Raw genomic sequence first — 12,045 nt, forward strand, 5'->3', positions numbered from 1 at the left:
GTGACATGCTACAATGATAAAAAATTTGAATTCTTTGTAATTTGAATTAAATTTTATTGGAACACAGCCATCCCACTCCTTTGGCTTTTGCACGCTACAGCAGCAGAGCTTAGTATTTGAGACAGAGACTACATGGCTCACAAACCATGATCTATTTACACTCTGGCCCTTTACAGAAAAAGGAACCCCTAACCTAGATAAATACTATATAAACCATATGAATGTCTTTATATGAAATGTGTATACTGCCAACTATAGGGTTGTGTAATTTAAAACTTTGACTTCAGTTACTGTTTATCCTGGGCTTCCCTGGTGGCTCAGTGGTAAAGAATCTGCCTGCCAATGCAGGAGATGGAAGAGACCTGAGTGGGGAAGATCCCTTGGAGGAGGAAATGGCAACCCATTCCAGTATTCTTACCTGGGAAATCCCATGGAGAGAGGAGCCAGGCGGGCTACAGTCCATGGGTTCACAAAAAGTCGGACACTACTTAGCAACTAAACAACAACTGCTTATCAGTTTTGAAGGCCAATTTTATTTTGAGCAAATCCAGTTTCCATGAGATTGGTAGCGTGGTCTTTGGCATCAAAAGACCCGAGTTGTATCTTATGAGCTCTATTATCTCCTAGTGGATTGCTGTACGGTTTACTTACAAAATTTCAAAGTACTGAACGGCTTCTTTGCCCGTCTTATCCCAGGGATCAGAGGTCAGATGTCTCCTACACCTGGGCAGATACTGACAGGGACCCGTTAGGGACTGGGCAAGTCTACGCACGGCACCACACATTTGTATTCCCTTTCCTGCAGCTCAGCGAACAGAGACGAGACTAGGCTCCGAAGGACCAGCACGCCCTTATCTCCCGGTAAAAGCCACATTCCTGTCACTCTCCCGGGGCTCGTCCTCCGGTCCTACAGCTCCCGCTTACATTGCGCTGGTGACCTGAACGGTCTAGGGCGGGGAAAGGCGGGGTCAGCCTCAGCAGCCAATCAGGACTCGGCCCCTTGCCCAGCCAATGGGGTTTAGCCAATCCGGCCTGACGAGGAAGCCCTGGGACAGTGCTTGCGCCTCTTGCTTCCAGATTTGGGTGGAGCTACGTGGGGTCAGCTGGTTCCGCTCGTGGTCTTTGCTCACTCGCTCGCTCTCCGGGAAGCCCTCGGTGTGCCGTCCCGGAGGCCATGGGGCGTCAGTGGGGGCCCGCCATGAGGGCAGCTGAGCAGGCGGGCTGCGTGGTGAGCGCCTCCCGGGCAGGGCAGCCCGAGGCAGGCTCGTGGAGCTGCAGCGGGGTGATCCTGAACCGTCGCCCGGGCCTGGTGCTGTGCCATGGGGGCATCCTCACCCCCTTCCTGCGGGCCGGCAGCGGGGCGCTGACCGGTGCGAGCGCCGCCTTCCTGCCGGGCGACAGTTGCGGCGACGACCTGCGCCTGCACGTGCAGTGCGGCCCAACCGCCGCAAGTCCGGCAGGCCGCGCGGAGCGGGGTCGCCCGGGGTTGTGCACGCCCCAGTGCGCCGGCCTGGAACCCGGCCCGCCCGCCCGGCCCCGCGGGCGGCCACTGCAGCCCCCGCGCCCCGCCGAGCTTCTGCTGCTGTTGAGCTGCCCGGCCTTCCGGGGCCACTTCGTGCGCCTCTTTGGCGGCGAGGAGGCCGAGCAGTGGCGCTTCGCAAACGCCGCACCGGATGATGAGGTGTCGGAGGAAGAGGAGGAGGACCAGCTGAGAGCGCTGGGGTGGTTCGCACTGCTTCGCGTGCGGCCGGAGATGGAGAAGGAGGCGGAGGAGCGAGGGCCGGTATTGGCCGTGGCGCCTCTCGGGGACGTGCCCAAGGGCGCACCGCTCCTGGCTTGCGGCTCCCCGTTCGGGGCCTTCTGCCCGGACATCTTTCTCAATACGCTCAGCCGCGGTGTGCTCAGCAACTCAGCCGGCCCGCTGCTGCTCACCGATGCCCGCTGCCTGCCAGGCACGGAGGGCGGAGGCGTGTTCGCGTCGCGGCCCGCGGGGGCGTTGGTGGCGCTGGTGGCTGCACCCCTCTGCTGGAAGGCCCGCGAGTGGGTGGGCCTCACGCTGCTCTGCGCCGCCGCCCCACTGCTCAGCGTCGCCCGAGCCGCCCTCTGCCGCCTTCACCCCGACACTGCCGCCCTGGCTGCCCTCCTACCGCCTGAGATGGGTGCCCCATGGGGCCTGCCCCTCCGATACCGAGACCCCGGGCCCCCTTGGGCAGCTGCGGCCGTGCTGGTGGAGTGTGGTTCTGTCTGGGGCTCCGGAGTGGCCGTGGCGCCCCATCTCGTGGTGACCTGCCGGCATGTGGCCCCTCGGGAGACGGCGAGGGTCCTGGTGCGCTCCACTACCCCCAAGTAAGGCCCTGAAGGTTGCCCGCACTCCACTCCCTCACCTGCTGTCAGGACTAGATTCCAGGCCTCAGGTCATAATCCTGAGGACTATGGAGGCCTTCTGGTCTCAGGCTCATGCCTTGGAGGTGCACTGTGTGTAGGGGCCTGGGACCCTCCTCTCATCCTTGGTACTCAGAACCCCAGAGTAGGGAGTTCTGTGCCTCCTGGCAGAGGGTGAATGGGACTTGGGCAAGATGCCAAGCAACTCTGGAGATCTGTGGCGCCGTTCAGCATCCCTGACTAAGCATCACTGAGCTCCCACTCCCAGTCTGAATTCCTTCTGGGCAACTCCTCTGTCTCAGCCTTGCACCCACACACACCCAGAGGCCCTTGAATGGAGTCTTCCTAACCCTGTTCTCTTTCCCCTGAATGCCTAGTGAAATGCCAGGGGCTCAGGGTGCCACCCTTCTGGAGTAGGAGAGGAGCCTGTTACTCTTACTTGATTTATCTCTTAGATCTTAACCAGAACATCCCTTCTGGATCCGAATGACAGATATGGGATTCCACCTAATAAGAATATTAGAGTGGGGCCCAGGCAAATAGGTATATTTTGAACAGTTGTGGGGTGGTCTTGGCCGCCAGTTTAGAACTTCAGACAGTCATTTGTCCCCTCTCTGCAAGGAAAGCACTCCTGCTGTCATGTACTTTGACTTGCTCTGACAGTGGAGTCGGCAGCCTCAGCTTCTTGGCTTGATTTTCTAATACGTGTTCTTTCTGTTTCTTCTGTAATCCCAGGTACTTTACCTAGGCCAAAGCAAAGCACTATAGCACCTTGGTGTAACTGTTGTTCTCCTGTACGTGGTCCAACCCAACTTCTCAGCCCAGATCTTCCCAAATGCCTCTACTGAACTTCCAAGGTTAACCCAGCCTGGCTTTGCCATAGAAATCCCCTCTTGACAATCAACAGGATGGCCATGACTTTATAGGGAAGACTGATACTGAGAATTTTCCTCTGTGTGTGGTCCCCAATTCCTCCCCCCTCCCACCGTCCCTCACCCCAACATACTCTTGGTCCTAGGGAACCCACCAGGTCTCCTGGAAGCTACTCCTGCAGTGTGTGTAACAGGCAACCATGCATAATCTTGGGCAATGTGCTTAATCTGTCTAAGCTGCTTTCCCAGGAATTGACATGTAAAGTCTTGCTACTGCCACATAGTAAGAGCTATAGAAGTGCTAGCATCTATATAAACACGGACCCAGAGGATGAAATTGTATCATGTGTGTCCCACTAAATGACAAGACTGTTGGTATCAAATGAGGGAGAAAAGGAAGACCCTGGGAAAATCAGCCCTGGCTCCTCCCGCTAACTGCTGCTGCTGCTGCTACTGCTGCTAAGTCGCTTCAGTCGTGTCCGACTCTGTGCAGCCCCACAGACGGCAGCCCACCAGGCTCCTCTATCCGTGGGATTTTCCAGGCAAGAGTACTGGAGTGGGGTGCCATTGCCTTCTCCCACTAACTGTGTGACTGTGAGATATATTTACTCAGCCTCTCTGGGCCTCAAAAGCACCATCTGAAATGGAGATAATACCAGTATCTAGTTCATGGGGCTGCTCTGAGGACTAAATGAAATGATGTCCATAGAACATTAACACCAGGCCTGGCCCACAGTGCTCCCTGGGTGCTGGGTGTCTGTGATCATGATAACGTGCAGGAACCCATATATAGAGGTACTCTGCGCTTGGTAAAGCATACTTGGAAATTCTACAGAACAGCTAAGTGATGTGCCCAGAGTTGCTTGCGGGTATGTTCCAGGGCTAACACCAAATCTTTTGAGTCCCGAGTTCGTGGTTTTTACTGTTACTCATTATTTTGCTTCCTCCCAGTGCTAAAGGTTGGGAGAGCTAGCCTGTCATTTTGTTTCTCTTGTATCCAGGAGTGCCATAATCTGGGGACGTGTGATGTTTGCCACCCAGGAGACGTCTCCCTATGACATAGCAGTTGTGAGACTGGAGGAGGACCTAGATGGTGTCCCTGTACCTGTGCCTGCTGAGCATTTCCATGAAGGTAATGAACAAAGGGTCCCTTTGGTCAGGAAAGGACCTTGGAAAATCAGTGTTGGGCACATCAAGCCTACAGATCAGGGGCCAGCCCCTCAGATCAGCTTCCTTCCCCACCCTTGCTGGAGTAACGAGTCAAGCTGGCACCTCGTTGCATCCTGGTTACAGTGCTTTGGCTGGAGTTGCTCTTAGAGGCCTCCCTGCTGTGCTCAGCATGCCCACGGTGCTGGGGGGCAGGTGGAATTCCCAGCGGAAGATAAAGCATGTCTTTTTCCTGAGGCCCTGCAGCAGTGTAGTGTGGAGGTGCTGAACCTTGAGGACTCCTTATAACACTGCAGGCTGGTCTGCGAGGCTCCAGTGGCATGACTGGAGTGAAAGGCCTTGTGATGCTGCCACAGAAGTACCAGATGTTTTGGTCTGTGGATGTGATTTGTTATTATGTAACAAGGATTATGAGCTCACTGCATTGGCGTCTCTTCTGCCACTTACTAGCCCTGAATCCTTGGACAGGCAACTTAATATTCTTTGTCTCAGTTTCCACATTTGTAAAATGGGGATAATGCTACTTACCCCTAGGTCTTGTGAGGACTGGGTGAAATATTGCCTGTAAAGCACTTGGTGAAGGAAGGTGATGCCCATTTTGTAGTTATTGTCAGGGTTTTATTTTCACCAATAGACTTTTTAGTCCCAGGAGTTGGGTGTTAATTCCACAAACATGTATTGAGCACCTGGCTAGATGCTAGGAATCCTAAAAAGTGACTACCCAGTCCAGAAGGGGAATGAGGGCTGAAGAGAAATGATGGAGCAGATACAGTGGAGGTCCTGACCTCTTTCTGTAGGGGCCTGGGGAAAGTTCTCATGGAGGCAACAGGCATCTGAGCAGAAACTAGAAAGGCAGACAGGGTTTGGAAATTCGGAGAGGATTGGTGGGGGTTGGGGGGGGCTTGGCGAGGGTGTGAGTCCTGCCAGACGGAGGAGGCTCCCCAGCTTAACCCTCCTTCCTTCCTTGGCAGGTGAGGCTGTCAGTGTAGTGGGCTTCGGCGTCTTCGGCCAGGCTTGCGGGCCCTCGGTGACCTCAGGCATCCTGTCGGCTGTGGTGCGGGTGGATGACACGCCGGTGATGCTGCAGACCACGTGTGCCGTGCATGGTGGCTCCAGCGGGGGACCGCTCTTCTCTGCCTGCTCCGGGGACCTCCTGGGTAACCAGCCCCTTGGCCCTCTCCCGGCCTTCCCCTGGCCAGAGCCTCAGTCCCACCCACGAGTGCCCAGTGACCAGCCCTAGCAGCCACCCTGTCTGGAAGGATGATGGGCCTTATGCCCAGGGCTAATTAGCCAAGGTTTTTTGGACTGTGGTGCTTCTGAGGTCGGAGAGGATGGATGCTGGGCTTGGAGGGAAGAGATCTGAGTTCTAGTCCTTTCTCTGCCACTAAGGCACTCCACGACCTCAGGTAAGTCACTTAATATCATTTGATCTGTGAAACTCATTAGTTGGATGAGTCCAAGGGTCACAAACTCAAAAGCCCAACCTACCAGTTGGGCAAGTAAAGTGAATGAGTGAATGAATGAGTGAGTGAGTGAGTGAGTGAATATCTTCAGTGAGTGGAGGACAAAGGAGAAACGGGGTGAACACCACTCAGCTCCAGCACATTCTTGCCTCATTACAAAGATATGTGGGCCTAACACTGGCTGACTTTACAGTTTTTCACAAGAAAGTGTGAACTCTTTTTTTTTTTTTTTTAAATAAATATGTGTTTGTTAAATCTTTCAATTTAAAATTTTTGTTAAGTTTTTAAAAAAAAAATCTGTTTAAAAAAAAGCCAACCATGAGTCCATATGGATACCTCCACCTACAGTCCCGCACACAGGGTTCATGCAAGCCTTCCCCTTCCCTTACTTCTGACTGCTTTCTCCCATATGAGAAACGTTGCCTTTTTGTTGCTAGCTGCAGTAGATTTACTTATTTCTTCAACTGTAGTGTACAAAAAAAGTACTTTCAGAATTCCTAACCACATCCCTGTGAGAAACATATTTACCAACTAGAAGACAATATTTGAGCGAGTACCGTTCTTTAGCCTTAAAGTGTCCAGTCAAAAAGCTGTTTTCCAAAGTTTCTTAGATTAGCTCCTTCCCCTTCAGAATGGTTATGTGATTCATTTGAAATACAGTTAGGTACATTCATCCTAGTCCGAATTCCATCTTTCTCCCATATACTGGTTGACCTTCTAAAAGATGTGTACAGATAAATGGATACAGAGATAAATATAAATGTGTGTATGCATGAGTTTGTGTGTGTGTGTATATACATATGTCTCTTATCTCGGTCTGCTGAGAGGGGCTAGAAGCCAGTGACACTCCAGTTGCAATGAGCATGCCGAGAGTCCAGATCTTGGTTTCTAAGAGTCATTCTCTAATAAAAAGAACCAGGAACTGACTGATTCCAGGGCTGCTTTGTGGTACTGGAAAGGAAGAAAACTCTAAGAAAAACCAAATGATGAGTGTGTCAAATGTTGAAAAACCCAAGAGCTGATGTGAAGGAGCTCCTGTTGGAACAATTTGAGCAACAAAACAAATAGCAGTAGTATTGGATTGTAACCCAAGCAAAGAATGAATACTCGTGAGTCTATACTGATATAAGTTAATATTGAATGAATTTAAAAATGGAGACAAAGGATAGCTTTCCCTTATGGAAGAATTTCTATTAATAAATGTAGGAGAAATGAAGCTCAGTAGTTGTAGCACATGGGCCTAGTTACCCCATAGCATAAGAGATCTTCCCAGACCAGGGATTGAACTGGTGTCCCTTGTATTGTAAGCCAGATTTTTAACCACTGGACTACCAGACCAGACACACCTCAGTCTTAATCGTGAGAAAACATCAGGTCAACCCAAATTGAGGGACATTCTACAGAATAACTGACCTGTACTCTTCAAAGTGTCAAGGCTGTGGAAGATAGACACTAGAAGTGACTCAGATAGGAGGAGACCCAGGAGACATGATGACTAAATGCCATGTGGGATCCTGGATCAGAAGAAGAGCATTAGTGCAAACCCTGGTCCATCCAAGTGAGTTCTGTCCTTTAGTTAATAGCATGTCACGAAGCTTAATTTCTTGGTTTTGATCAATGTGGTGTGGTGACATAAGGAAAAGCTGGGTCCAGGATGTACAGGAACTCTGTACTATTTGGGCAAGACTCCTAAAATTTTCTTCAAAAATTCATATACATGCACTGAGCTGGCCACCCAAAACTTCTGTGTGAGTCTGATTCATTCATTCATTCACTCAACAAGTACGTGTTGAGGTCCCGCTATCCCAGGCCCTCTTCCAGGTCCTGGCGAGATTATGAATAAAACACAGCAGCCCGGCCCTCATGGAGCTGAAAGATAACAGAAGTTGGAGAGAAAAATACCAAAATAAGTGAGACATAGTGTCAGATACTGATAGCGTTAGGGAGAAAGTAAAGCCAGGAAGGAGGACTGGGGCATGAGGGGCCTATGTCAATACATGAAGCCTGGTGTCTGTCACTGTGAGGGGTATTCAGCACCCCCGCCCTCGACAGGCCCAGGGCCTCCAGGATAGAGGTGGGTCTCCCTCCCTTCCCTGAGCCTTCGCTCATGCCCTCTTTTCCTCTCTGTCTTCTGAACAGGCATTGTCGCCAGCAACACCCGGGACAATAATACGGGGGCCACATACCCCCACCTGAACTTCAGCATCCCCATCACGGTGCTCCAGCCGGCCCTGCAGCAGTACAGCCAGACAGGCGACCTGGGCGGCTTCCGCCAGCTAGACCGCGCCTCTGAGCCAGTGAGGGTGGTGTGGCGGCTGCAGCGGCCCCCAGCAGAGGCCCTGCGGAGCAAGCTCTGAAGCTGTGTCGCCCTTCTGCGGGGGAGAGCAGCCCTTTGATGCCATGGGGAGGACTGATGCTGGCGGCCTCAGGATCCAGACGGGACCCACCAGAGCCCAGTTGCCTCCCCTTCACTACCCACCTTGCTCAGCTCTGGAGTCTGGACCAAACTTCTCTTTAGCCTCTGGGGACCTCTTACCTGGCAGGCCGTTTGGGGGCGCTTTCTCTCTCTGCCCCCTGACAGTAGACTCAGCTCTGTCCCTTCCCTTCTGGCGAGCTCAGGACAGCCGTACAACAGCCCTGGTCCTGACAGAGATGCTGGCTGCAAGACAGGGCCAGTCCTGGTTTCGAGTCTGTCCCCTGTCACCTGATGATCGCTGGCCACCTGGAGCAGCATCTTCCCTGGGGCCTTGGCTCCTCTCTGCCCTCGGTCAGAATGGGGCTGACAGAGCACTGGGGCTTCCTCGGAAAACCTCAGCAGAGGGGCTCTGCTCCGAAGACCAGAGCTGCAAGAAAAGGCATCATCCTGTTCCGTGGACCGGCAGTGGCATCCCTGGAAGCCAGGACTCCCGGCTGTTCGTATGTCAGGTGCCCTGAGCTCTGGGGCACTCACACACAGTGCTTTCGTTTTCCAGCCCGGGAAATGGGCCTCAGGGATCTGGGGTGGGGTGGAGGAGTGGGATGTGTCTTGCTGGGCTGTCTGGTTGGGGTTCAGGAATAAACAGGACCTCCAAGGGATGAGTCCTTATATGTCAGATTCTTTTTTTGTTTCATGAGTTGAATGGGGAATAGGAAAGCTCCAGGCACAGAAGTACACACTTTCTGTCCTGCTGTCTTAGTGGGGTTGATCTCACAGGACACTCTTGTGTCAGACTAGTCCTAGTAGCTGGTTGTAGGGCCAGTCAGCCCTGGATGGGCTTGCAGGCCTGGGTCAGTAGTGGTCTTGGCCTGGTAGCAGATGTTTACAGGGTGCCTAGCTGAGCCAGGCCCGGGGATGGACAGGAGTTGGGGAGTTCAAAGGTGAACAAGGCCACGGTGGCCCCTAGGAGTTAAGACCAACCCCTGGAGTCAGGAACATGTATTGCATGCCCAGGGTCTTGTGTGTGCCAGCCTTCAAGAAATAATTGTTAAATCATTGACAGATTGAATGCAATTTGGGAACAACTGGGGCAGGAGTGAAATGGGGTGGGGCTCTAATCTAAGCAGAGAGAATTGCTCTGAGTACTTTGTTTCAATAATCTGTTTGTTGAGTGCCAGCTCTGGGCAACCACAGAACACTCTGGAGACAGGGATTCTTCTCTGTGTGGATTAGGAAAGGGGCCAGAGGGCAAATGTTTTAATAGCTCGAATGAAAGCCTGTAGTGAATTAACGGGTGGCGAAGGAGGGCTGGGATCTGACTTGGCTGTGAGTGGGAGGGGAGAGGATTTATTCCAGCATGTGTGGATGCCAAGGAGCTCAGGCTATGCTGGGGAGACGGGTGTGTGCCCCCACCCCCACCACCCCGATTAATGGAGCAAGCAGGGCCTCTCTGCCCTGTTCAGATGGAAGACCGTGTCCAAGGGCCCCAAGGATGGAGGATCAAGCAAGGATTCATCCAGGTGACTCACGAGTTGAACCCTGAGGGGAGACTAAGTGTTTACCAGATGGGCTGGAAACAGGGAGGGTGTCCAGGTTGAGGGCAGCAGGGGCTGGGACAAGGAATTGTGGAACTACACATATGTCTTGCCAGGCTTAGCGGAGAAAAGATTGGAACGGAGGCTAGAGAACCAGTGACAATGGCCCTGGTGAGGGGAAGACGGCCGAGGCAGGCCTGGCGGGTGTGGAGAAGCTCCAGCATGACACAGGAAGTGGGCTTGACTGGATGTGGGGCGATGCAGAGAGAGAGAGGGGTCGAGCGGTGCTGGGTCTCTGGCCAGGATAGTGATGAGCGGCTGGCAAGTTTAGGGACAAGATGTTTCCCTGGGGTGTCTGTGGGACCTCAAGTGGAGAGCAGAGCAGGCTGTTGAGTAAGTCCCATGAGTTAGGATAATGCAGGAAAAGGTCCCCTCTCCCCCAGCTCAGTGGCTAAAGACAATAGAAGTTTGTTCATTGCTCACAGAAAGTCCAAAGTTGTGCACCTGACCAGGAAAGTTGGGGGGGTGGTGGCTGTCATGCATTTGGGGTTAAGGGACCTGAACTCCTTCCCTCCTACAGCTCTTATCACTGGGCCTGGGACCTCAGACCCTAGCAGGTCCTCTGCATCCTGCTAGTGGATGGGGCAAGAGAGAGTGGAGAAGATATTCCAGCTTCTTTAAAAAAAATTTTTTTTTAAATTTTGAAACAGTTTCAGACTTACAGAAAAGTAGCAAGAATCCCGACACACCCTTCCCCCAGACACCCCTTACCGCCTGTGCCAAACCCCAGTGATGTTCTCTGTGACAGAAAGACCTCCTCTGGGATCATGAATTGTACCTGCTTGCCATGGCTCTCTCCCCACCTTGACATGGAGCAGCTCCTAAGTCTTTCCTTGAGTTGGATGCCCTTGACCTTCCTGAAGTCATTTTGTAGAATGTGTCTTCCTGTGGGTTTGTCCACACTTCCACATGATTAGATTCTGGACGTACATCGCTGGGATATCACATTAGTGATGTCTTGTCATTTTCTCCTACTGGGTGTCACATGATCTTTATTTGTCAGATTACAGATGATAATATCGATCCTTTGACTAAGATGATGCCTGCTAGGTTTCTCCACTATAAATTTTCTTTTTTGTTTGTAATTAATAGGTATTTGTGTGGAAATGTTTGAAGACTGTGTAAAAACACTGTTCCCCACCCAGTTTCATCTACTATGCTTATCATGCATTGATGTCCCTTGACTAAATAACTTTAATGTTTGCCAAATGGTAATCTTTTGTTTTCATTTTTCCTCCTACATTTATTCATTGGCATTCTATTGAAATGAAAGCTTTCCCTTCTCTCCGTTTAACTATGTTTTTGTGGAATCATGGATTTGGATTTTAATCAGTGGATTATAATCTATTCTTGTCATTATTTTGATGCTCAAATTGTCCCTATTGGCTGGAGGGAACTCCTTCAAACTAACTTCTGTGTTCTTTTGGCCTCTCATCATTTTTTTTTTTTTTTAATTAATTTAGTTGGCTGTGCTGGGTCTTACTTGTGGCATATGAACATTTAGTTGTGGCATGTGGGATCTAGTTCCCTGACCAGGGATTAATCCTCGGCCCCCTGCTGTGGGAGCAAGGAGCCTTAACCATTGGCCCACCAAGGAAGTCCCCTCCCCATCATTCTTTGAGAACTTCCTTCAAAGCATACTGTTCTAGACTTACCTTGTACTTTCCCTGGAATCAGTCACTTCTCTAGGGTCCTTTTTCATTAGAGAATGGTATTTAGAAACTAGATGTGCTTCTCACCCAGGTGTTGCTGCTCCCAGGCCCTCTCAGTAGACAGAACTTAGATCTGTATTTACTTCTGTCTCTATATATTGTAAGCCACGAGTTAACACCGACAGTTGCAGTTTGAAACTACAAGCTCAATACCACAAGGTTCATTCTAGCTGTCCCCTTTTCATATTGGTACCTCCCTCCTTTCAGTGAGAAACACAGCTCCGTCATCCTCAATATATTAACTTGTTTGTTCCACCCCCTGCATGTAGCCAATCTTCTGACCCCATCAGGCTGTCCCTGCCACCCTGCTCTGCTGCTGCTCTTAAACAGGTCACCATTACTGCTTTGCACAAGCCTGCCTCGTGCTTTTTTTGCTTCATTAGTAAAAAGGGAAGAAAGTCGCCCTTGCTTCTTAACTGCTTCAGAAGTGACATTATA

The 12,045-nt window shown here is 51.4% G+C and overlaps 1 protein-coding gene across 1 annotated transcript; it reads left to right on the plus strand.

The window, feature by feature from the left end:
• Positions 1-1,075: 1,075 nt before the first annotated feature.
• TYSND1 (trypsin like peroxisomal matrix peptidase 1) lies at positions 1,076-8,976 on the plus strand. The gene is made up of 4 exons (XM_086381572.1): positions 1,076-2,346; positions 4,256-4,386; positions 5,393-5,578; positions 8,024-8,976. The coding sequence occupies exons 1-4, from the start codon at positions 1,175-1,177 to the stop codon at positions 8,239-8,241; spliced, it is 1,707 nt and encodes a 568-aa protein (XP_086237698.1). The 5' UTR covers positions 1,076-1,174; the 3' UTR covers positions 8,242-8,976.
• The last annotated feature ends 3,069 nt before the right edge of the window (positions 8,977-12,045 follow it).

Source organism: Bos grunniens, chromosome 28 (genome assembly GCF_055505025.1).
Source record: "Bos grunniens cultivar Pamir isolate PY7600 chromosome 28, Bosgru_T2T1.0, whole genome shotgun sequence".
NCBI lineage: Eukaryota > Metazoa > Chordata > Mammalia > Artiodactyla > Bovidae > Bos > Bos grunniens.

What these genes read in the sequence shown, in the direction of transcription:
- TYSND1 (XM_086381572.1), top strand. Translation starts at nt 1,175, where the DNA reads ATGGGGCGTCAGTGGGGGCCCGCCATGAGGGCAGCTGAGCAGGCGGGC. An exon ending in TGCTGAGCATTTCCATGAAG is followed by an intron (nt 4,387 to 5,392) that starts GTAATGAACAAA and finishes CTTCCTTGGCAG; the next exon opens with GTGAGGCTGTCAGTGTAGTG. An exon ending in CTGCTCCGGGGACCTCCTGG is followed by an intron (nt 5,579 to 8,023) that starts GTAACCAGCCCC and finishes TCTTCTGAACAG; the next exon opens with GCATTGTCGCCAGCAACACC.